General features: G+C 42.9%; 1 protein-coding gene across 7 annotated transcripts in view; it reads left to right on the top strand.

The window, feature by feature from the left end:
* Positions 1–26,778, top strand: part of HECW1 (HECT, C2 and WW domain containing E3 ubiquitin protein ligase 1) — a 200,662-nt gene that overhangs the window by 159,824 nt on the left and 14,060 nt on the right. For all 7 annotated transcript variants that reach the window (XM_081165080.1, XM_081165085.1, XM_081165081.1 and 4 more), the window contains 10 exons: positions 87–272; positions 1,234–1,368; positions 3,797–3,902; positions 5,301–5,397; positions 8,290–8,373; positions 9,654–9,763; positions 10,363–10,483; positions 15,681–15,794; positions 16,408–16,560; positions 24,650–24,748. In XM_081165080.1, the coding sequence (XP_081021206.1) occupies positions 87–272; positions 1,234–1,368; positions 3,797–3,902; positions 5,301–5,397; positions 8,290–8,373; positions 9,654–9,763; positions 10,363–10,483; positions 15,681–15,794; positions 16,408–16,560; positions 24,650–24,748 (1,205 nt within the window). The remainder of the gene's footprint in view (positions 1–86; positions 273–1,233; positions 1,369–3,796; positions 3,903–5,300; positions 5,398–8,289; positions 8,374–9,653; positions 9,764–10,362; positions 10,484–15,680; positions 15,795–16,407; positions 16,561–24,649; positions 24,749–26,778) is intronic.

Raw genomic sequence — 26,778 nt, 5'->3', positions numbered from 1 at the left:
TCAAACATATTCTGGAAAAGGTCATTAGAGTTGACACATTTGCAGTCATGAAAGCTTTGTTTTCCCCTCCTGCTTTTTGTATACAGAGTGCCTATCGAGTGTTTACCAACAGCACCTGCTTAAAGCATATGATTCTAAAGATCCGCAGAGATGCTCGCAATTTTGAGCGGTATCAGCACAACAGGGACCTGGTAAATTTCATCAACATGTTTGCTGACACACGGCTGGAGCTTCCCCGCGGCTGGGAGATCAAAACTGATCAACAAGGCAAGGTACAATAATTTATACAATATTGAGTTCTCTGCAAACTTACCTGACTTATTTTATGAGGTTGACCAAGAATGCCCAAGGTGTTAAAATGGATTAGCTTTGAAGTTTGTGCCTTATTCTTAGATGTCTCCTCCTGAGTCATTCAGTGGCATACACATTAATAGGCTAAGTATATGAATTTGGGGACCTGAATACATTTACAGGACACAACTGCCAGTGCTGGCTGTCTACAGCCAATCAGGCCGCTGAGCAGTCACAAAGGACAAATGGACCACAAGCACCTCCAAAGGGCCACAGTAAATGTGATAATGTGTACCCCTGTAAGCCCCTGCGTGTGCTGCTAATAGAAAAGTTCACCTTCCCCATTGGGGTAGAAAAACAGCTAACACATAAATCACAAGCCACAGCACAAAGCTAGAAGAAGAAACACAGCATATAGGTAATAGAATGCAAATGGCCACACGTAACTTGCTACACGTAACACAGGTTCCCAGCGCACACAGGGGCTTTTGCAACAATGCAACGGCCATGGGTGGGAATCAAAGCTGCGTGCAAGTGCAACAACTTGAGATGTCCTTTTATGCATATGATTTGTCTAACAACTTGAATGAGGTAATGATGTATATGACTGGTGGAAATTGAAATGCTTTGTAGAAACTTATATATACCCCCTCTTGCCACTAGGAGGGGGTCCAGACTTTGCGGAACATATCCCACTGGATCAATAAATGGCTGGACTTTATCTCCTCCCGGCTCCTGGGTCTTATTGACAAGAGACTTAGAGGGTTTTGTAGGGTTTGACCCCTTGCAACAAGTCCACACCTGAACATCTAATTGTTCAAATGGAAGAGCCAGGCAAGATGCCTTAGAGGACCATGCAGAATCCTGCTGAATACATTGTTTACTCTGGTTGCTTTATCAGTATTATAATCATTGTTCTTTCCCAACATTGTTTTATTACAGTCCTTCTTTGTTGACCACAACAGCCGTGCTACTACTTTCATTGATCCCAGGATCCCACTTCAAAATGGCCGCCTACCCAATCATTTGACTCACAGACAGCATCTTCAGCGACTCCGCAGCTACAGTGCTGGAGAGGTATGTTTTCTTGCTCTAATTCATTAGGATTTCTGGATAAATGGGTATATTCACAACAAAGCAATTTCTTCGCATTCACCTTGCTAGCTTTATAATTTGTAGGAAGTGGCTGAATATGTAATAAATTATATTGTGGCCTGAAACCTGGGAGGGAGAATGATGATGAATTAGAATTCAGATACATATACCCTATTAACTGAACCCCTATTCAGCCCATTCAATACTTGGTAGATACCAGGAGCAGGCTATACTCACCCTGACACGGTCTAGTAAGAAAAGAAAAATTCCAGAAGATTAAATGTTATGGATTAAGCCATATTGGGGAGGGGGCAAGAAGGCATATCGTAGTGATAAAGAAAGACAGAGCTTGCCCAGCTATGAGTTGCCAGTGTGGTACAAAAAATAAATGACATTATAAACAGCTGCAGATATTAGCTTCAGCACAGCTATCAATACCTCTTGCAGCCTTCATATCTTGTAAAGTGATTAGAACAGATTTATATCTGCTTGTTTCCCAGCAATTCATTTGCTGGCTGCCAACAGCAGATTGTATCTTGGCTGTTGAGTCCTGGAAGACTTGCTCCCTGCCTTGCAGGCCTTTCCCACGAGGCCTGACTGACTCCAGCTGCAAAAGCCGAGGCTGAGACTCTGGGACTGAGGTATACTTTAAGAGTTTTGGGAAGTGGAGGGTTGCGGGGTGAGTTGTTGCTATTATTGTTGTTGTTTTTTGTATCTTTACTTTTAGATCTTCTTATGATTTATGTGGCAATTGTTTATTTGGTTGTGTACCTTTTGATGTTTTATTTATTGTTTATGACTACTTTTGTAATGTACTTTTTTCCATCTTGTAAGCCACCTTGAGCATGGAAAGGCAGCATACAAATAAAATGATGCATGCATGCATGTTTTTATTTGCAGCTGCCTGTCCTTAGGGTTGGTGCTGCCAGTCCACAGATTATACAGTTGCCTAGGTTTTCTGTAGAATGCACAACTTCAGGGTGTGGGTCCTTCTATCATTCACAAAACACAGAGACACAAAGCACAGGCCTTGGTGGGAACACCAACCGTTCTGGCCTGGAGTGCATTGGCATAGTAGCTGGATGGGCCATAAGACAGTTCTAACAAAGTAGGAGCAGCTAATTAAGGAAGGCCAGAAAAACATAAAAGACTCCTTGGTACCTCCGGGCTTTTGGGGTGAGAGAGTCTCTTAGACCTATCCTTACGACACATGCTCAGCGCCTGCCTTCATTGCAGCACACAGTTCTCCAACATTTCTTAGAAGCTGGGGTTCACTAATCCTTCTTTCCTTTGTGTATTCCCCCTGTCCCAAATTGCAAAGAAATATTATGGTTGGAAGCCGGGATCTTACCTTTTACCAGCGTTGTCATCTTTGTTGTTCGGGTGAACTATGGGCTTTGTTCTGCAATCTTTCTGTGACAATTTTCATGTTGGTTTGTTAAGTGCTTAAATCTATCTGAACACAATAGGAATAACTCCACTGAGACTGATATAATGGCGCCTGTCACATACAAAAGAGAGGGAATCAAAAGCAGGCAGTTTCCTTTCTTAGCAGACAGTACACAGCGTGTTTATATTTTAAATAGTAGGCAACATCTTTTTAAAATTCTCTCATTAGTGTGCAGCAATTTCTTTTTCAACACATACGTTGCTATATTGGCTGGTTCCTCATTACCTATATGCTACATGTCTGCTCTCCTTTTCAGAAGTGATTTGTCACATTTAGCTACTTTTTATAAATAGATAATTAAATAGAGCTGGTGCTTTACTGTGATACAGAGATTGAATAGGTACACTTGAAACCTTGAATTTAACACCAGCTCCTTGGATATGTGCATTTTCTTGTTGCAATAATGCTCAAATGCCGTAGATAATTATTAATATTTTTGATTTTGAAAAATCAGCTGTCTGAGGCTGAAAACCTGCACACAGAATGAGTAGCCCTGATCCAAATGGGAAGTCCATAGCTATTGAGGCGCATACATCCTCTTCAGAAAGCAGTGATACTTAATCATCTGCTGGCAAGGAGGGAGGAGGAGTAGAGCAGCTAAATTCAGCCCCTCTTCCTTTACCTCCCAACAGATGTTTGGTGAGATTACAGTTCTTTGAAAAGAATTTACTGCATACAGTCTACTGGATAAAGGATAAGAGTTGAATGCCTGGTTGTTATGTATGTAGGCAGCTGGGAACACATGCATATTGTGTCTGCCTGGATTAGTATATGACTGGGATTTATGGACAAGTAAGGCATAAGAACAGAACCCTTCAGTCAGTAGAGTGTGAGACTCTTAATCTCAGGGCAAATCGCACCTCCCTCCCCCACACCTTGGGCAAAAGATTTTACAGGGTTGGACTAAATGATCCTTGGGGTCCCTTCCAACACTTCAATTCTATGGTTCTATCCCTCTAGGCATCAGAGGTCTCTCGAAACAGAGGAGTTTCTCTGTTGACCAGGCCAGGCAACAGTCTTGTAACAGCAATTCGAAATCAGCACCATCATGAGTCTTTACCTCTGGGTATGTATGGTTGCTTTTCAATGAGTTTACATTGCAGCTCTTTATAAGTCTCTCACCACAGGAAGAAAACAGCATCTTGCGTATTGTTTGTGTATTCTTGTTTTTTCATTGTGATCCTATGCAGAGAAAGAGAGGGTGAATGGCTGAAACAAGTCTCTCAGCTCCATTGGAGTGGGTGGGTGTGTCACATCTAGGTTTGCAGAGCAAAAGTAGTGGGCAGGAGAAGGATTGAGTACCCCCTCCTGCCTGCTGCTTTTCCACTTCAAATCATAGCTTCCCTCCTTCTTTGTTGCAGCTTTTCAGCATTCACTCAGGTTCCTAGATCTACACCTTTTGGTGAGCGTTTACTTCAGCCCTTTATACGCAAGTCACTTCGAACACATGATGAAGTGGGATAAAAGGGCTTTGAATAAATAAACTGCTCCCTTAGGTGAGGTAGCCTGGGCGGCTCTAGGAATTTCCAGGCGTATTTTAAAACCCACCTCCCAAGAAGCAGGCCTTCTTCAGCTGAGCTTTCATTGGCTTGTATCTCTCCACACCTTTACCTGTTAATCCTGCTTTCCTTCCCCAAGTGTCTTGGAGAAGAGCGAAAGGTTGCAGGAGGGAAGAGTTCCCTGAAGCCTAGAAATTGCCAAGGGACTGCCTGGTGGGTGGCAAATGATGTCAAAAGCATCGTTTATTTACACAAGGGAATCCTAGGTTGGATTATAAGTCCCTTATTTCCTTGGCAGAAAATGGGACGTACAGTGTCCTTTGCATCCATACGTATGGGCATTCCGGAGTATTCCTATATGGAGTATTCCTATATGCACTAGAAAGCGACTATTCTATTACAGTGATATATATGTATCTGTATTGTACATGCGTACGTGAAGGAGCATCTCCACCCCGTCGTTCAGCCCAGACACTGAGGTCCAGCTCTGAGGGCCTTCTGGCAGTTCCCTTGCTGCGAGAAGTGAAGCTTGGTAGTCTCACCCACCCTGTGGAATGCCAGTGCCCTCCTGGCAGATGTCAAAGAGTTAAACAACCATATAATTTTTTGTAGACTTTTGAAGGCAGCCTTGCTTCAGGAAGTTTTTAATGTTTAATGTTTTATTCTGCTTTTGTATATGCTGGAAGCTGCCCAGAGTGGATGGGGCAACCCAGTAAGATGGGCGGGTGATGGCGGCGGTGGTGGTGGTGGTAGTGTGTGTGTGTGTGTGTGTGTTCTCCCCAGAATCCTGGTAAGCAGTGTATCTTTTAGAATAGGTTTCATTATTTGTTAAACAAAATTTATTTACTTACTTTACATGTTACCTTTTCTACCAAGGCACCCAAGTGCTTTAATGTTTAAAAATGCTAAAACAACAGTCTTTAACTGAAATTTCCATAATGTTTGTGTTCTTTCCCCCAATCCAGCATACAATGATAAAATTGTTGCATTTCTACGCCAGCCCAACATTTTTGAAATGCTGCAGGAGCGTCAGCCAAGTTTGGCAAGAAATCATGCACTCAGGTACAGCTTTCTGTAGTTAAATTATTTCATACTTTTGCTGCATGTAAAATGCGAGGACCCATAGATTGGTGCTAGAATGGGCTTTACATGCACAAGGTCACAGATTCATTCACTGGCATCTCCAGTTTAAGCAAGATCAAAAATATAATCAAAAAATCAATATAATCAAAAAACCCTGGAGACTTGAGTCACAACTTGGATACTTGAGCCAAGCACAGCCCAACAGCCACATATTATGGTTGGGGCAAGGTGATTAATTATTATCATTTTTATTATTTATTAAATTTCTATACCACCTTTCATCCGAGGATCACAGGGCTGTTTACTGTATAAAAACAGAAAATACATAAAATAAAAACAAAACAGTAACTCCCCCCCCCCCAAAGTTTAAAAGGCCATAGATTGTTTCATTAGCCAAAGGACTGGGGAAAGAGGAGTGGTTTGCCTGGCAGCTTCAATTTGTTGGCTCTTATCCAGTCCATTACTGAGGCAAGACAATGGTCCAGCACATCCGCTGCCACAGATGTAGATGAAAAGGAAACGTAGAGCTTTGTGTCATCAGGATATTGCTGACAACATACTCCAACAACGCAGATGACTCTACTCAGTGTTTCATGAAGATATTGAACAGATAAGAGTAGAGCCCTGTGGAACCCCACACTGAAGGCTCCATGGGGCTGAAAAGCACTCCCCAAGCATCACCCTCTGGAAACGACCATCCAAGTAGGACCAGAACCACTACAAAAGGGTGCCACTTACCCCTAACTCACAGCCGCTCCAGAAGGATACTGTGGTTGGTGGTATTGAAAGCCATTGAGAAGTTGATGAGAATTAACAAGGACACATTTTCCCTGTCTCTCTCCTGACATACATCATCCTACAGGGCAACCAAAGCAGTTTCTGTGCCAAAACCGGGCCTAAGCTCCCAACTGAAATGGATCTAGAAAACCAGTTTCCTCCAATAGAACCTTAACATACACACACAACCGTAGAAACTCCATTGTTGCCGTCCTAGACAGGCAGCAAAAGCAGGAGGTTTATTGAATGGGCTCTCACACGCACATGGTGGAATGAATTGGGATTTCCAGAGAGACCCTGAGCTGATGGAAGTAGCATTACTTAACTGTCACCTGTCAAGGATGTTAATTTTTGCAAACTCCACTGTGGTCTAGGCCATCAATAAATTCTGTTTTATTACAAATATAAAAGAGAATATCCAGATTTTCATAGTGAGATTTTTTTCCCACCCCTGCCCAATTTCCTTCACTCCCCATTCTCTCAATTTTTTTTTAGCCTTGCTTGCCAATTTGTCTTATTTAGTTCTGTAAACTAGTCAAAAGAGACTTTACTTTGGCTCCAGCAACAGAAATCTTCTTACTAAAATATACAAGTCAATAATTTCTGCTGCATTTAAAATGAACATTTCTGTAGGCACCATCAAATTATTCCAGTTTGTTTTTTAAAAAACAACAACACCCTGGCCTAAGTAATAGTTCCCCCTTCCTCAAAGAAGTAAAAACCCTTGTATTTTCTTTTTAGCAATGAACAGATTTGACTATTACAAGGCTGAGACAGCCTAGGAGGTGTGTAATGGGATTTGTAACATGATCCATTCATCTTTAGGTCATTTTCTTCAACTCGCATCTTAGGTCACTGGTGGCCAAAGGCCTCTGGTTGTCCAGCAGACTGGTTTTAATAAAAATTCCCACTGGCTTTTTCTTCCATGGTATATAACACATTAATCCTGAATTGCATAAAACGAAGGCCTCTGGGAGCCTCATGCCAAGCTTATTCTTTCACTTGACATGGTTCCACTGAATTTGCTCCCATGCTCTAAGCCAAATCGCTTGCTAGACAAAAGTGAGCATCTCGAAAAAACCTTAGTTCCAGTTCAAAGTATTCCAAGGAGGGGGTGATTGGCAGCAGAAAAACAACAAGGAATTATGCTTCGCCTTTCTTCCACTCACTGCTCTTCCACTAGCTCATCCACCACCACCACCACCATGGGGGAAATGTATGTTAGACCCTTGTATCTGAGATAAACAAAGGTCTAGAAACCCAGTAGGAGTAAAAACTGTCCGCAGAGGGAGAGCTCTTGCAGGAGAGTTAGGCACCCTCTCTCTCCAATGCCAACTGCTTTTCCTCTGCAAATCACTCTTCCTATTTTAGAACAGAGAAACTGGCTGTTAAGCTAACATTACATGCAATTGCAACATTAAAAGGTGGGCCCTCGGTGATTGCTATTTTGGATACACAATTTTGCTTCAGAAAAAGAAATGAGCCTTATCATCCCCTTGAGATTGCCAGGCTACAGGTGACAGAGAAGGAGGAATGCCATGACACACAGAAATTTGCTTACTTTCCCCCATTTCTGTGCCCTCCTGTGTCTCCCTGCTACCACCAGGACTGTGAAATTCCATACACGACTTCCAGGTTTTACAAAGCCTTCTACTCCTGTTGACCCTTCTTACCTTTTCCTTTCTTTTTCATTACACTTCCTTCAGGTTCTTCTTTTTCAACCCCTTTCTCACTCTGTACCTCCTCTTTAGCCTCTGAGCATCTTGCCTCCTTACTTCCTTGGGTTTTCTCCCCATTCTTCAGCCTTCTTTGAAAAGTTTCTCACATTTATAGCTAATGCTCATGTGAGCTTTTAATTTCAGACAATCTGACATCATTCCCTACTCTGACACATTCTGGACTGCAAACAAAATCCAATGGAATATAAATTGATTTGACTCAAGACATTGATTATAGTATTCAGATTATTTCTCAGCAGTAGCTATTTTTATATCGGCTTTTTGAAGAGAAACAGAATTGGTGTTGCCGGAACCAGGTACATCTATGTTTTCCGTAGTACCATTGCAACTTCCTTCTGTGTTGCTCACTTTACAGGGAAAAGATCCACTACATTCGGACAGAAGGTACACATGGGCTTGAGAAGTTGTCCTGTGATGCAGATTTAGTAATACTACTGAGGTAATAAAATTGGCAATAACTGTATACTTTTCATCCCACTTCTAAGCAGTCACTTCCAGCTGCTTCCCAACAAGACACACCCCAAATCTCAGGGAATTTCTGTGCATGTATCAAGCACAACTGAGAGAATATCAGTGCTGAGTTCCTTATAAGAGAGGCAAGAATATCTCTAGAATTAATGCAACTTGTAAATTGGCTTTTAAAAAATCTAGATCTACCTCAGATAAAATGAAAATATTGGCAAAAGTATGTCTGTACAGTATTTCATACTTCTAGGTTATTATAGCCATATTAGTCATACTCTGAGCAGCGCCGTTGAAATAAATAGCATCTACTCTGAGTATTACTCAGTTGGCTATCAACTGCTGTCCTCCTTTGATAGTTTTCTGATGTAAAAAGGCTTCTCTTGTCCAATTTTTAGACCTAGGTATGGGGCAGCCTGGAGCCTATGCCCAACTCACAGAAAAGAATAGACTGAAAAAGCTAGGTCTAAGGGAACCTCAATCATCTCATGACAGTTCAGGGAGTGGGGCTCTGGCATTATTTATCATTTGTAGAGTTGACTGAGTAGGAGGAGGAAGTGTGGCAGCACAGACACTTTAGAACTCCCTGCCTACTGATATCAAGGCAGGTGTTTTCACTGTATTCTTTTTGATGCCTGCTGAAGACATTCTTATTTGGTTTAGAAAGTTTGTATGCATTTTAATCTGTATTACTCTATTTTATTGTGGTTTTAACTGTATTTTTTAAATTGTATTTGTAATTTTTTTAAGTGATAATTTTATTGTTTAATCTTTTTTGAGGCTATTTCCTACAGATTACAGTTGGATCCTGACTAGACAGAAGTACTGTTTTGGGGGGACAGGGGGTGGGCAGCTGTGGGGGACTCCCTGGTCCTGATTGGGGTAACTGTGCCCCTGAAGGACCAGGTACGCAGCCTGGGAGTCATTATGTACTCACAGCTGTCCATGGAAGCGCAGGTCAATTCTGTGTCCAGGGCAGCTGTCTGCCAGCTCCATCTGGTACACAGGCTAAGACCCTACCTGCCCACAGACTGTCTCACCAGAGTGGTCTGCTTGTTTTGGGGGAGTGACTGCTCAGGGCTGGAGGGGATTTGAAACTCTAAAAACAGATTTTAATCATTACAATGCTCCCTATTAAAACATAACAAAGTGGTGGACAAATTAATTATTGTAGTTCACAGATTCCCCAAACTGCATATTTGTGTGCATTTGTCACATGCAAATGAACCAAGCTTCTCCCATTTCTCACCTTGCCAGCCTTTTTGAAGAAGATGTTATGTCTTACATCCCTCTTCAAGCAGCTTTCCATCCTGGCTACAGCTTTTCTCCTCGCTGTTCACCCTGCTCATCACCACAGAATTCTCCAGGTACAGCACTGGGAGATAATATTATCTGGTCAGATGCTTGTTTCTTGTTTCTCAAAATGTTTTGTGTAATAGAAGAAAGGGGGGCTACCATGTTGTCCCCCCCCCTTAAGTGGCTATATTTTTATTTCAAGATATGTTGATAGAAGTATGTAAACGGAGAATAAAAGCACTTTTGAAGCAATGGAGTGGGGGAGATAATGGAGTAGGGAAGATTCAGCGGGCGTCCCATGCATGTGTCCCTTTGGGTGCAAAAAAGCAGATATTCCCCACACACACACACACACACTTTGTATCTCTACAGGGCAGATGCATGAACGATAAATGTACTGCACACACCCCCAGCTACATCTAGTTTGGCCCTAAAAATCTTAAGAAAACTAACATGGTGAGTATTCTGATGGAAAGAAATCATTTTGAAGCCCTCCAACAGCCCCAGATGCTCCCCGAGGCAATTGCGTGTCAGCTTCCAAACATTTGAAACAGGCCGTATGTTGTCCCTGTGAAATAAATGTGTTCGGTGCCTTAGCAAATGTTGATGGAAAACATTGCTTGTACGAAGTTGCAAGGCTTCTTTAAATCTTCTGTTTTCCCCTCCTAAGGCTTGCAGCGGGCCAGTGCAAGAGCTCCCTCTCCTTACAGGAGAGATTTTGAAGCCAAGCTTCGCAACTTTTACCGAAAACTAGAAGCCAAAGGATTTGGTCAGGGACCAGGTAAAATTAAGTAAGTGTGTGTTATTGAACCCTTTCTATTATTTTCCTGAGGACAAGTAAAAAAAGGGGGGGAAGGGGCCCTGTTGGGAATGTTTACAGAGACAAATCAAGGATAGGACACAAATGAAAGTGCAAAATATGCAGTTTATGATCTTTGAGCATTCAGGATGGGTAGGTTGGGGCATAGGAAGCAAGAAAAATCTTCCACTCGTCATGTGTCATCTAGTGGAGAATGCTAGTGGTGTGTTAATGGTATGTTGGTGATTTGTGGTCCATTGTTCTGAATGTAGGCAGCTCCTGATCACAAGAGATCACAGAGCCACTAGTTAACTGGGGTGAGGAAAGCGGGGAGGGCTTCCTAGCCCAACATACCAGACATCCTTCTTCCCTGGACAGTCCTGTTTCTGGCAATTGTGCAGCTGAAGCACACATGCTCAGAGAAAATGCTGCTGCTGCTGCTGCTGTCTTTTACTCAAAACATTCACTCAAAATTGTGCAACCGGGCAAGATTTCTAACCCATAAAAATTCTAATAACAAGTCCAGAAGTTAAATACATGATATAATAATAATAATAATAATAATAATAATAATAATAATAATAATAATAATAATAATAATTTATTATTTATACCCCGCCCATCTGGCTGGATTTCCCCAGCCACTCTGGGCGGCTTCCAAAAGAATATTAAAATACTGTGATACATCAAACATTAAAAGCTTCTCTAAACAGGGCTGCCTTCAGATGTCTTCTAAAAGTCTGGTGGTAGTTGTTCTCTTTGACATCTGGTGGGAGGGCGTTCCACAGGGCGGGCGCCACTACCGAGAAGGCCCTCTGCCTGGTTCCCTGTAACTTGGCTTCTCTCAGGGAGGGAACCGCCAGAAGGCCCTCGGAGCTGGACCTCAGTGTCCGGGTAGAACGATGGAGGTGGAGACGCTCCTTCTGGTATACTGGGCCAAGGCCGTTTAGGGCTTTAAAGGTCAGCACCAACACTTTGAATTGTGCTCGGAAACGTACTGGGAGCCAATGTAGGTCTTTCAAGACCGGTGTTATATGGTCTCCGCGGCCGCTCCCAGTCACCAGTTGTATATAGATGCTATGTATGTTGACTTTCATCGCTGATACTTGGGCCAAACTAAAACCTACACGTAAGTAAGGAGAACTGAATGTATTTAAAGCTATTTCTCCCTGGGAGTAGCTCTATTCATGGAGACAGGATTTTCAGCATAAGAATATAAGAATAGTCTTTTGGATCAGGCTGTTCCCACAGCATCCATTTCTCCCATGCTTTCTAGGCATGGGTCCAAGCAGTTTTCTCTTTGCCCTGCTGCTTTCCCCAGGCAAACCCTCTCTTTAATGCTGAATTAGAACAAACATCAATCTGCCCAAAACCCGACTGGTGTTTGCTACAGTTGAGCAGTAAAGAGAGGGTTTCCCTGAGGGAAAGTGGTGGGACAAGCGGAAGTCTGGATGAACCATCACTGCTCCTGGGGGCGTGAGTTCCACAGTTTTACTATGCAGTGGCAGAGGAAGGGGGCGGAGGAGCGGTCCGCCCCGGGTGCTATCTCTAAGGGGGGTGACAAGAAGGCTCCCCGTGGGGGGCTCACACTGCCGCTGCCATCGCACACGTGCAGTATCCTCCGCTCGCGGCTGCAGCGGAGGGATCCCACCACCATCCATACGGCACTTGAGCAGCACCGTCGGCAAACCGCTCTTTGGCGCATGCGCGGTGCCACTACATGCTGTGCATGCGCAGTACATAGTGGCACACACACATGCACCAGGGGGGCGGTTTGCCCCGCCCCTGACACCCCGCACCGGGGGGCGGTTAGCCTTCCCTTGCCCCTGTGACTATGCACTGTGTGAAGGAGGACCTTCGTTTATCTCTCCTGAATCTTCCATAGAAGTGGAGGGTCTCCTGCGAGGTGTCAGGCAGTGCTCAATAATAAATACATTTCCAGAGCCCCATAGAGAACACCCTGTTGGGAAAATGTTTATCTGAGTCTTTATTGTTGTTTCAATTTTGATTTTATGTAATTGTTGCATGTCATATGTTCTAATGTAAACAAAGATATATCTCAATTCAACCATGTTAAGCAGTATAAAGATGAAAATGAATAAAAACAAAATAAAGAAAGCTCTGCTGGGGAGGAATAGTAGTCGAAAGATGAGAGGCATGAAAAGATTTAAACTCTCCTTCTCCCCGATTATTCAGTACAAATTGCCCCTTTCAGATCTGCTTTTCCCTATGAGAAAGGAGCTTTCATGGCTTAAAGGCATGCATTGCGGAGTAGTTGATAGTTTGTCTCCCAGCCCCAACACCTTGGGCTTTAGTGTGCCTTTTAGGCACCCACCAGTATTGAAAAGCAAGGCTTTCATAAAGCTTTTTATTTCTCAGTATTCCTTTCCATGCTTTCTGAATATTTTGGGATCTGACCTCTATAATTTTCTGATGCTGGGCTGTGCAATTCACATTCTGAGTGGTTTGGCAGCAGACTTGCCTATCTATACCCTTTTCCAAGGGATAGTCAGAAATATGCAATGCCTCAGCCTTGAAAGTTCAGGCTGGCTTCTGTCCCGAACCACTTTCATAGCTTTGAAAACTAAACAATTAAATCTAGACGAGTGTCATCGGCAGAATATGCTACCCTGAGCCAGGAGAAGCCCTAATTGCTGATTACTTGCTCATGCCATCTGATCTTGCTATGCAGGTTCAAGGGGAGAATCCAGAAAAGGGTAATGTTCCGTTCCTAAAAGGGCTGCATTGATTGAAATATTATTGAACACTTGAGTGCTTCTATTGAAGGGGAGCTGAAAAGAATGTGAAATTAGACCATTCCAATTCTGTATTTTAAAATAAGCATTTCCTATACATGTCAGATACTTTTCGAAAACCTTTCTCCATATCTAATGCATTTATGAGAATGTTGAAGGTTGTAGGCATACTATAGGACATGTTCAGGCATTGCAATCTGGGAAGACATTTCAGCTTGATATGATATGAATATTAAAGAATCTTGTATACCTCTGTTATCAGCTGAAACACTGTACTTATTCTGGAGCCATGGTAGTTTGAAAAGAGCCAGTGTGGTGTAGTGGTTAGAGTGCTGGACTAGGAGCTGGGAGGCCAGGATTCAAATCCCCCCTCGGCCATAAAGTTCACTGAGTGACCTTGACCCCAGTCACTGCCTCTTGGCTTAACCTACCTCCCAGGGTTGTTGTTGTGATTAAATAATGGGGGGGGGGGGCAACCATGTATGCCACCTTGAGCTCCTTGGTCAAAAAAAGGTAGGATGCGAATGCAATAAATAATAAAACCAATATCAGTCGCCTAAAGGCCTCCTTCTACAGTAGGTGCTGGCACAGCCCCTCATAATCAGGTGCGCTAATGAAAAGCCCAACATACAAAGCCCGTACGCCTCAACATTCTTCAGATGAAAATAGGGACATTTCTCAATCCCTCCTTGACCCCCTTGACCCCCACCCCTGAGCATTTCCTGTCAGAAGAAGGGTGGGTGCCACCACTATACCCAAATGGGACACAGCACACACTCCAATATCCTGAGAAAATTCTTTAATCCCAATCTTATTTTATTATTTGGTAGATTTAGAAAAAGAAAAACATACACCAATGCAAATAAAATTTAGAAAGCAGCAGGATTAAATGCAGACACACAAAGCATAAAAAAGACTCCTTATGCACTCTGCTCCCCCTTCTTTTCTTTAAAAAAATATATTTTAGGTTTCAAAAGTTTACAAATTTGATACATATTTTCCCAATTCACATTCATTTCAGATTTGACTTCCCCTCCACCCCTCCATTGTTTTCCCTTATTTTCTAAAATTGCTGCATATTATGATTATTCTACGTCATATATATTCTCCAGCACATATTTTACTGCTGTTCTTCATTCAGATCCGACCTGCGTCTTTACATGTTTACAATAATTCTTTAAATATTCAACAAAGGGTTTCCAATCCTCCTTATTGTCTGCATCTTCTTGATCTCTATTTGTTATAGATTTGCCAAATAGGCATATTCAGTCTGTTTTGACTGCCACTCTTCTTTCGCTTTGCTCCCCCTTTCTTCCCCGCCCCCCTGCACTCTGCCTGCCCCTCAGAGCCAGAGCATCACCCAGGGCTGGGCCTCGGTGGTGGCAGCCTCTTCTTGGCAGCTCTCCTGCAGCCACTATGAGCTGCCCAAGGGAGGAGGCCAGCAGCAGCCATGGAGAGGCCCAGGAGAAGCAACAGGAGGCTTCCTCACAGCAGCTACTGCCACCATCACTCAGGACAAGCGCTGGCTCATCCTCCTCCCCAAGCTCGGCACTGGTAGTGCTGGTGGGGGGATAGGGACATTCTGGCATTGAATCTGAAGCTGGGGTGGCTTTCATAATTCCGGGACTGTCCCTGGAAAATTGGGGCACTTGGAGGGTATGGAGTCCCCCCCCCCCCAGTGTCCTCATATGCCAATAAAACTAGGAATGAAACCAGCTGAAAATCTGTTCTGATATTTTGATCCCTGCTTCTGATGTTTACAGTTCTGTATGTTGCAATTTTTTAAGCCTCTTTAGGACCCAGATGTGGTGAAAATGGGCCTTACTTTTTAAATATATAACATCAGCCCAGGTGTGGTTATTAGCAGCTCTCTGGAGCAAGCACAGTGATATCAGTTTTATTTGGTCAGTGCTAATTTCCCCAAGCAAGACACACTCGCTTGTGAGCATAATTATACTAACTTTGTGGTATAATTCAAAATGGTCATAGCAGTGTGTCTGCATGCAATTATCTCCAGTAAAGATCCTGATTAGTACTGATTATTCCCCAAATTAGCATTTAGTATGTGTTTGTGTATGTGCATGTAATTTGGTAAGCTTACCTTTAACTGTGAACTGAGTTGAATTTCTCCCCCACAATGAATTATGCAGAAAACTGCAAACTTCTCACACACTTTTCACATTGGTTCTCTGCAAAGAACGTTTGCTATGACATCTGAATTGAGCCACTGTCTGCCCATTTTTATTCCCATGGAACTTTTTAATGATGAAAAATAATGGGTCAAATGGGTTTCTACTGGTTCATGTTTGTTCTTCACAAACTGATAAGATATGATAATAACTATCTGTGACCAATGTTTACGAAATAATAATTTTAAAATTCCAGCAGTCCCAATTTTAACTTTTTGGCTGTCTTTCCTCTACCTCATTGTAGGTTAATAATAAGGCGCGACCACCTGCTGGAAGGCACTTTTAATCAGGTGATGGCTTACTCTCGGAAAGAGCTCCAAAGAAACAAACTCTACGTCACATTTGTTGGAGAGGAAGGGTAGGTGCTGAGATGTCTGAACCCCTGATATGCTAAGCGCCATGGCTAAAAGAAGTTTGTTTTCTGCAGTTCTGTATGCACTGAACTTCATATGAAATATGGCACCCAATACAGCTGGCACAGAATCAGAATTTGTTTAAAGTCCACTTTCTAGTGTTCATCATTCTAGACACATTGGAAGTAGTCAGCCCAATTCAGAAAACAGCAGAAGTGTTAGAGTTCCATGGTTCTTCTATGCCAGCAATAGCTCCCCTGTTTCTTCCTTTCCAATTACACGGTGGAAACAAACAAGCTTTGTGGCAATATCACTGCTTTAAACAAGTTTTGGAATCAGGTTTTATGAATTGTGAAACCACATAAATAGCCACAAATGGAAAGTTTACAGATTAATAGTTATGAGTTCCCTGTTGTTTGTACTGTTTATTTAGAAGCAGAATGTTAAGTTGGATAGGGATACACTCCAGTACTTTATCTGAATAGATTTACAATCTACTCACAACACAGATTGAAAGTAATATGTACCTGCATAGGCTTGATTAGGAGACAACAGCACCCCGTGTTGTGAAATGTGTATGAATTGTAAAAGTGTTTGTCCTGTGTGGGTTTTTTCCAGCTTGGACTACAGCGGCCCGTCCCGAGAGTTCTTCTTCCTTTTGTCTCAGGAGCTCTTCAATCCATACTATGGCCTCTTTGAGTATTCAGCCAATGACACTTACACAGTACAGATCAGCCCCATGTCAGCATTTGTAGAAAACCACCTGGAATGGTAAGCTTCCTGTTTAGGTGCTATTTGTAACAGTAATTTTAGTTTGTGGGGCATCGTATCCAATGAAATGGGTGTCGCAAGACACTAGACAGGAGCAGAGACTTGTGGGAAGCAGGCTGGACTCCCTCAGTTTTTCCTCCCGTCCAGACACAGACAGTACGTTCCTCCTGGCTCTCCTGTCTAAGCAAAGTTTTTTACTAGTTTCTGAACCCTCTTTTTTTCTTTAGATTTCCCTTTTCTTAAGCCATGGTTTCAGATCATGTTTTATTAACTTCTGCTTAGAACGAACCACAGTTCCCTGACCTATGAGTGTGTGTGTGTGTGTGTGTGTGTGTGTGTGTGTGTGTGTGTAATAGACATATAAAAATAACATGTACACCTAAACATCTTTGTATTTTCCACAAGCACCACAAGGTGGTGCTATGTTCAGGCCCTTTCCTTCCTGTTATACTTTTCAGTTCTTAGAATCATAGAATCATAAAGTTGGAAGAGACCACAAGGGCCATCGAGTCCAACCCCCTGCCAAGCAGGAAACACCATCAGAGCACTCCTGACATATGGTTGTCAAGCCTCTGCTTAAAGACCTCCAAAGTAGGAGACTCCACCACACTCCTTGGCAGCAAATTCCACTGTCGAACAGCTCTTACTGTCAGGAAGTTCTTCCTAATGTTTAGGTGGAATCTTCTTTCTTGTAGTTTGGATCCATTGCTCCGTGTCCGCTTCTCTGGAGCAGCAGAAAACAACCTTTCTCCCTCCTCTATGTGACATCCTTTTATATATTTGAACATGGCTATCATATCACCCCTTAACCTCCTCTTCTCCAGGCTAAACATGCCCAGCTCCCTTCGCCGTTCCTCATAAGGCATCGTTTCCAGGCCTTTGACCATTTTGGTTGCCCTCCTCTGGACACGTTCCAGTTTGTCAGTGTCCTTCTTGAACTGTGGTGCCCAGAACTGGACACAGTACTCCAGGTGAGGTCTGACCAGAGCAGAATACAGTGGCACTATTACTTCCCTTGATCTAGATGCTATACTCCTATTGACGCAGCCCAGAATTGCATTGGCTTTTTTAGCTGCCGTGTCACACTGATGGCTCATGTCAAGTTTGTGGTCAACCAAGACTCCTAGATCCTTTTCACATGTACTGCTCTCAAGCCAGGTGTCACCCATCTTGTATTTGTGCCTCTCATTTTTTTTGCCCAAGTGCAATACTTTACATTTCTCCCTCTTAAAATTCATCTTGTTTGTTTTGGCCCAGTTCTCTAATCTGTCAAGGTCGTTTTGAAGTGTGATCCTGTCCTCTGGGGTGTTAGCCACCCCTCCCAGTTTGGTGTCATCTGCAAATTTGATCAGGATGCCCTTGAGTCCATCATCCAAGTCGTTGATAAAGATGTTGAATAAGACTGGGCCCAAGACAGAACCCTGTGGCACCCCACTAGTCACTCTTCTCCAGGATGAAGAGGAACCATTGATGAGTACCCTTTGGGTTCGGTCAGTCAGCCAGTTACAAATCCACTGAGTGGTAGCATAGTCAAGACCGCATTTTACCAGCTTCTTTACAAGAATATCATGGGGCACCTTGTCAAATGCCTTGCTGAAATCAAGGTAGGCTACATCCACTGTGTTCCCTTCATCTACCAGGCTTGTAATTCTGTCAAAAAACGAGATCAGGTTGGTCTGACATGACTTATTTTTCAGAAATCCATGCTGACTATTGGTGATCACAGCATTCCTTTCTAGGTGCTCACAGACTGTTTGCTTAATGATCTGCTCCAGAACCTTCCCTGGTATTGATGTCAGACTGACTGGGCGATAATTATTTGGGTCCTCTCTTTCCCCCTTTTTGAAAATAGGGACAACATTTGCCCTCCTCCAGTCTGCTGGGACTTCGCCTGTTCTCCAGGAATTCTCAAAAATGACTGCCAGTGGTTCTGAGATCACATCTGCCAGTTCTTTTAATACTCTTGTCATGGGTGAGGTTTCCTCTCCCCACAAAGTCTTAAAATCTTTCTGCAAAGCTCCTAAAAGAAGCCCCCCCCCCAAAAAAAAGCTGCCCAATGAGGACTACCATGATTAGTGGGCAAAAAATGTTGACTGGCTGTTGTGGGGAGAAAGATGGGGTTTGCATTGAGCCGAATGACTAGAAACCAGAACAAGAGCACTCTACATGGCAAGATTTTGTCGCAGGTCTCACTTGTTCCTTTTATTTCCAACGTTCAGGAGTGAGTGTTCATCCCTATGTACTGTAGCTCAAAGAGTACCATCCACTTACAAGAGGGAGATTTGCAGGGGGAACCCAATATTTGCAGAAGTAGAAGAAAGCTTTAGGGGGAAACCCAAGGAGTGCCCCCCCCCAGGACTGAGTGTGCTCAGTGGCGATAGAGCGCTGACTGGCTGGGTGGGGGAGTTTCCCTCAAGCTGCTCTCATGCCCCATCAGTCACTGCAATGTGTGTCTGCAGTGCCTAAACCACCAAAGTCGTAACGATTGCTATGAGATAGGCAAAGCCACAAGGCAAGAGCCAATTTTCCACATGACAAAATTTCTGCCTGGCCCCGAATACAGCAACCTACGATGTCCATAGCAAGGTCTAGAGCAGAATATAAGGGAGGGAGAAGTGGGAGATCCAGCAAGAAAGTGGATGATAAGGTTGAGGGTGGCTCTTATATACCCCTGGAATGGACCCAAGCGAAACCTGCGGGCACAGTTGGGCCTGTACCCTGGGCTTTGCCAGCCCCCTAGCCTGCTGGCGATAGCCTACCCGCAAATTGGCCTATCAGCCACAGCCTTCAAGGTAGGCTGTAAGCCTCTGGTGGCCGATGGTTGCCGCCTGAAAGATGCCCTGTCGCCACATTGCATCAGGAGGGCAACACTGCTGGACGAGGTAAGGGCAAGCATACTTGTGGTGGTGGGGGGGTCAGGACTAGAGGGGATCAAGGAATTCTGGACTGACTGCAAGTCCAGTCCTTCCAGTGACTCTCATTGCTCCCTCAACAATAGTAAGGCAACAGAAACAACCTTGCTCAACAATGCATAGCCATTATGTAGGCACCTTTCTCAGTTCATGATAGGAAACTCCATGCAGGCACAACCGTGGAGCACAATTGTAAGCTATAGTGTATACATAATTTCAGGGCAAAGGGGCTTGCTCCACAATAAGAAGCTTTAGTGCAGGCAGGGAAAATTATTACGATCTGGTCAATATTGAACATCAACAGTATTACTCATATGTAGGAAAGTGCCCTGCCCCTGCAAGCACAGAAGAACTCATAGCGTGCAGAAATACGTTCTCTGCTTCCCTGTCACAGCCAGTATTTGGTCCCATGCCAAGTGCTCACACGGCTACAGAAGGCTCAGGAGGGGCTTCCTTCTGTTCCTATCCTCACCCTACTTTTTGAGGTGATTCCTACTGCAATCCCACCTTCATCTTGGGGCAGGAAGGTTAAGAGGAATGAAGGACTTTGAGAGGCTTGGAAGAAAACCCCCTGGAGCCCATGAGATAGAGATTGTTGAACAGCAACCATGTGTTACAGAGCTGCAGGAGAGGTGGGGAGAAAAGAGGTGGTGCCAAGCAGCAATCTTCTTTCTTTTTAAAAAAGACTCAATTTTTTTAAAGCAGCCAGTGAGACAGAAATGAACATTTACAGAAAATTAACACCAGAAGCTAACAGTGTTATCATTCTGGGACAGTATAACAGATTCATCCAGTGTTTTATCACAGTAGGCTATTAATCCTTCTCTGAACTTTATCATACTGGTCTGCTTTGTTGCAGAGATGAACAGGGAGTGCTTTTAAAAATAAAATTTTATTCCTGTTTACTGGCTGTACCTAAGAACTTTCCCAGGGAATTCACTATTTGTGGCATAAAAAGAATACAGCATTGAATAACGTATCATTGAGAGAGTCTTTTGTCATTAAGGATGCAATGCTATGGCTGTTTTCCTGGGAGTAAGCCCTCAAAGTAGAGTTCTGTGGACTATTAAGGCCACAATACAAAGCACAGTTATCTGGGACCAAGTTCCACTGAATGTAATAAGATTCAGTTCTGATTAAACATGCATAGTACCAGGCTGTGCGTCTGTGTAAACGGAATGGTCTGAAAGACTTGTGTACAATTGGCTGATGAAGGAGCGCATAGGAAATTGTAAGTGCTGAAGGATTGGCATTATGGAAGAAAGGGAGCAGGTGTGCGCAGAGAACTTTTTGGCTGGATTAAAGGTGTCAACAGGCAGTCACAGCTAAGTAGCATTTGTACTCATTAACCTTCCCTGCCCTTCCTTGCTCATTTTCCCTCTTGCCCCTGGTAGTTCAGGTGCTTGAGAAGTCAGCTTTTTAGTAGCTCTGCTCTTCTGCCTTTAAGAACAGAAACATAGCAGGGAAAGTTATTCCTCACTTGGTGATAAAATGATAGGGAAAACTTCACCTGCAGTATTTCTGCATGGCAGACTGGATGTTGTTAGAGCTACTGTAGCAGAGCCATGGCGAGGGGCAGGCAGAGATTGGCAGTTGTCCTTGTAGGAGCTAGCAAGAGTGAAATACGAAGTAAGCCAGCAGCCAGATAGCACCATGCCATCTATTTATTTTGCCTGGTGAGAAAAGTGCATTTTTGCCATTGACAGCAATAAAAGTTGCAGAGTTTCTTCCTGTCTTAAGCAACACAACCTTTATGTATAAAGCTGCTAACTTACTGCAATTATGAACAGAAATAAGGGATGGGATCTACCCAAATAAACAGAAAAACCAGGATTGGTCCTCATGAATACATAAGAAGATCCCTCTTGGATCAGGTCAAGGGTTTCATTTAGTCCAGCCTCCTTTCCCCACCCCACCCCCAACAGTGGTCATTCAGATGCCCCAGGAAATCTTCAAACAAGACATGAAGGCAATAGCCACCCTGCATGGTTTGTCCAAAGTATCTGGTATTCAGGTATACTGCCTTTGGCCTTGAAGGTTTCTTTTAGCTACAATATGTATTGGCTCCTGATAGACTTATCCTCTGTGAATTTTGCTTGTTATATGTGAGGATCATACAATTGGATTTTTCCCTGTGCAAATATGTACCCAGGATATTATTCAACTTTCCAACATATATAGATGTACACACAGTGAAAATATAGATGCAGGATCATCACTCATTGGGATTTACTTATTATTATTATTATTATTATTATTATTATTATTATTATTATTATTATTATTTGATTACGTGTATCCCGCACATCTGGCAGCTCCCAACAGAATATTAAAAACACGATAAAATATCAAACATTAAAAACTTCCCTAAACAGGAGATTTATGTTTTCCTACAGTGCATCTGTAGAGAAATGAGGTAGCGTGTGAACCAGTTCTTACATATCACATCCCTGCTCCCGATTTTCTTCTCCTTCTGCTAGAATTCACCTCCCCCAAACATTCCACTTGTATAGTTAGGAAGATAAACAAGAGTCAGGTTTAACTGAAGTATTTGCCCTCCAGGTAGGATTTGAATTAATTCTGTTTGTTCTTGTATATAAGTTTTATTTTACCTGAAAATCACACCTCACCAAACTATCTCATATTTCAATTCCTTGAGAGAAACATCTCATGTAGATTTTGTGAAAAATTCATTATCCTTTTTAAATAATGCAGTGCATTTTTAAACTATTTCTATTTTAAAACACGGCCTTTCAAAAGGAAATGCTGTATTTTAAGGTTAGCACAGATACAAAGGCCCTGGTTTTGTGTTACTGGAACATCCAATGAAAGGGCTGCTACTTTCTTTTTTAAGATTCCTGTGTCTTTAACAGCCGCATGGTAGTGAAAAAAATCACTGGGTAAAAGCTAGTTTGGTGCAGTGGTTAGAATGTCAGACTAAGACTTGGGAGACCAGGGTTCAAATCTCCACTCTGCCAGAAACTCTCTTGGTGGCTTAACCTCTTGGTCAGCCTAACCTACCTCATAGGGTTGTTGTGAGGGAAGAACCTTGCACACTGTTTCTGGCATAGACATACTTTCTTTGCTTGTTAAATTGCTGTTTTATCTTATACGCATACTATATAGAGTTCATTCATACATTATCAGCGGTGGTCTGCTGTGATGAAGCTGCCCCCACACCACTGCTAAGATGGTTAGCAGTAACACGGTTGTATGCATGGCACCCCCCACGCAAGCATCACCCTACCCAAGGGAACAACAACGCAGGCATGAGAAGCAACCGCATCACTTTGCATGTGGCAATAGTGTGGGAGTGGCACTGTCAAAGCAGCTCCAGTCCCTCAATAGGCAATGGGTGCTTTCCAGTGTTGGACTGGAATACTTCAAACAGACCCATTGAAACATAATTCAGTGGGTCTTCTCTTTGACTTAATTGGCTGTTGCCCAGTATACATACTAAGCCCCCGAGTCTCCGTCAGTAGAAAAGACTGCAATCTCACAATAGCCATTCTTGTTTTTTGACAGACATTCCAGATGTGATATTTAGATGGTGCAATCTAAGCTCAGCAAGGCATTGTTTATTATCTGGTTTATTACAGAAAACACCCACCTAATACAAACAGAATCCAAGCATATAATTTGATTGGATTACATCCAACTGCATAGGAATCCATAATGGATTACTTACCATTAACTCATTTCTCTTTAATTTTCTCAACTATACATACAGATGAAAAAGTAAAAGCAAATTAAAAGAAACGATTGCCTTACCTGAAAACATAGTTATTATTGTTACTATTATCAGAACCAAAATTGGATAGAGTCTAACAGGCAAGAGATTTCAATATGCCCAAACCTCTTCTGCAGGAAGGCTGCTGATAAAGAAGGAACATTGTTCCTTCAAGAACCATCAAATGGAGAGGATTAGAAGGTTGTCCATATGTCAGTTTTTAAAATAATCATGACTAATTCACTGGGAAGTCTTACAGAAACAAATGGGAGCATGAGAGTGCACTTTCCATTGCAGGCATCTGAGTTCTTTGAAAGTTGCTACAGCTTCTCTATCTACCTCTGCCCTTGACCCACAGTAAAAGAGTGGGGTGTTTCTCATGTTTCTACATTGCTACAATACCTATCGTAATTGCTGAGACAGATCTTTTACCCAATCTGACTTATATTTTTAACTTGTAGCATCTGGCTTTCATTGTGCAAGCTTCTAACCTTGCTCAACCTCCTGCCATTTCTGTGTAATTCTCTCCCTCTGCTTCTCAACACATTGCACTGCCACAAAAATGAAATGAAGCAATTTTTCAAGCATACTGAACATTGGCCTTTTGTCTTGGGTATGGAAACACCTGTAAGAGTCATATAACCCCATCATGTGTTAATGGTCACTGGAACAACATAAGCGCCTTCTCTGAAACGGAGAGAATTTAGAGTTAGCTCCAACTGGATTACAAAGGGCCGCAGGAGTCCAAAGCATGACATCTGTCCCAAATGGATAAACTGCTCCTGACTTATCCCCACAAGGATACAGTTGCCTGATAGCGAGAAATGATGCTTTAATAAGATCAGTGTTTTTCTTTTTTTAAAAAAAAAGCTAGCTTGGCCTTCTCAATCATTCTCTATTTCAAATCCTTGGGGTGGGTCACACATGATACCCTCCATGTATGAATGAGCTATCACAGGTCTAGGAGCCACATATACAATTTTGATATCACTTCACATCCTCTTCTACATGCTACTTTTCAATAAAGTAAGTTCAAACATATTGTGTTGACATCAAGTATTCTAGCAATGATACTAGTGTACCAGACTTGTGTGGAGTGGATGCAAAGCAGAACAAAGCTGCTCTGGGACCAAATTCCTTCAATTATTTTCAAAATGGCTCAACCCGGTTTTGTGTTTGAGAAGGGAATTCATTTAGGTTGATTTGGGGGGGGGGTGTTTAAAAAAAGCTAAACCAAACTGTGGATTAGCTCCTAATAGCACAGCAGCAACAGGAGCAGAGGAGCGAAATGACTACATTTCCCGCCCCCCAGTGCTTGTTCACGCCTAGCCATAATTTGACTCAGTTTTATGTGCGAATGAGACTACAGGAGAACATGCTCCATGTTCTTGTCTCCTGAAGAACACATCATTTACACATCACTTATTGTGCATTCTTCCTGTGGCAGGTTCCGCTTCAGTGGCCGTATCCTTGGCCTGGCTCTTATTCATCAGTACCTTCTTGACGCCTTCTTCACGAGGCCATTCTACAAAGCACTGTTAAGACTGTGAGTATTTTGCACATCATGGTAGATGCTGATCCAAAATTGCATCTCCCCCCCCCCCTTTTGGGGGGTGGATGGGGGATTAAATAATTTGGAAAGCAATTTTTTTAATCAATCCTATTGTTAGCACTTTATAGAAAAACAGTTGCAATCCTGTGCATGCATGCCTGTTAGTAAGCCCCATTGAATATTGCGGAGATGCATAGACTGGGACTGCATAACTGCAGTCCTACTGTAAGGCACTGGATGATGCTCCCACCTGCAGTATTTCAGGTGAAGCAAGAGACAAGCAGTGCAGATGGTGGGCAGGGCTTCAGCATCCCGGAGCGCCCTCACCCTCATGCCTTGTGGCAGCCGTGCAGGGGGCAGGGGCATGTGAGAGGGGGGAATGCCAACGGATAAGAGCAGAAACAAGCACAAGCCCAGCAACACTCAGAACAAAATAGCTCTGTTGCTTCCTGCTATTTCGGTGCAACTGCTGATTTTGACTATGGTTACTGCTGATCTCCATAGCATACTTTTTAAAATCCTATGTGCAATCCCTGTTGCTCCAAAATGTACTGTTGCAAATGCCATTGAAAAGCATTCAGATTGAGTTCAAGTAACACTGAGTCATTTGTAGCAGAGCTCCAAAAGGAGATTGCTTGCTGTTCAGTAGAAAATAGTTCGCTTGCCCTTGTAATAGTGGTGGGACCTTATAGTATGTATCTAAGATTACATTTTATGTTATTTTTTTATGGGTAAGAGCCAAACACAATTGTTTATCATGATAAACCTGAATTTGCTGTCCTTGCATAAACTTGCAAACCCTGGGCAGCTAAAAGGGTTTCAGTCACAATTATTATTATCATTTATTAAATTGTTATACTGCCCTATACCTGCAGATCTAAGGGTGATTCACAGGATAAAATCACAATATAAAAACACAAAATACATAATCAAAATAAAAACAAGACTAACCCAATAAACCCCCCCCAAAAAAAAAACATTTTTAAAGGGCATTGAATGTCAGTCAGCCAAAGGTCTTGTTAAAGAGGAATGTTTTTGCCTGGCGCCTAAAGGTGTATAATGAAGGCATCAGGAGGAATTCCCTGAGGAGAGCATTCCACAGACAGGAAGCCCCTGCAGAGAAGGCCCATTCTCATGTGGCCACCCTCTGGACCTCTCACTGAGGAGGCACATGCAGAAGGGCCTCAGAAGATGATCTCAGGGTCCGGGTAGGTTCATATGGAAAGAGGCAGAACATCTATATTGTTCACTTTGTGGTTGAAGCACTTTGAATTTGCCTCTTTCAAAGAAAATCTATATAACAGAGTTTGATGTACAGTGGTGCCTCGCAAGACGAAAAGAATCCGTTCTGTGATTCTCTTCGTCTAGCAGTTTTTTCGTCTTGCGAAGCAAGCCCATTGACGGATTAGCGGATTAGCGCTATTAGCGGCTTTTAGCGGCTTTTAGTGGCTTATCTGCTGATCGGATCCGCTGATAAGTGGCTTAGCGGCTTAGAAAAAGGGGGGGAGGGAAAAAACCAGCAGGAACTCGCAAGACATTGTCGTCTTGCGAAGCAAGCCCATAGGAAATTCGTTTTGCGAAGCACCTCCAAAACGGAAAACTCTTTCGTCTAGCAAGTTTTCCGTCTTGCGAGGCATTCGTCTTGCGGGGCACCACTGTAAGACCAAACAGCATTTGCTTTGTCAGAAAAGGGCAGTAGTAGCTGTGATCCAAAATGGTGGAATCAGGTGCACAAGCAAACCTTCTCTATTGTCAGCATATTACAGGGAACAAACAATACGTGTTTGTGGCACCCCATCCACCATAGCCAGAAAAACATAAAAGCCCTGCTAGGTCAAGCCATTGGCTGACATAGCCCAGCATGTTTCCAAGAGTGGCCAGACTGTGGAAGAAGCCCAGAACAGATTTTCTCTGGCATCTGATATTTAAAAGTATACTGTCTCTGAAGACAGACATTTTAGCTATTTTATCTATCATGGCTAGTAGCCACTGATTAATCCATTCAGGTGGGAACTTTTGTTCAT

This window comes from Podarcis bocagei (genome assembly GCF_964188305.1).
Source record: "Podarcis bocagei genome assembly, chromosome: 12".
Classification (NCBI taxonomy): Eukaryota; Metazoa; Chordata; class Lepidosauria; order Squamata; family Lacertidae; genus Podarcis; species Podarcis bocagei.
Note: the sequence above shows the minus strand (reverse complement) of the source record. Positions and strands in the feature narration are given on the sequence as shown.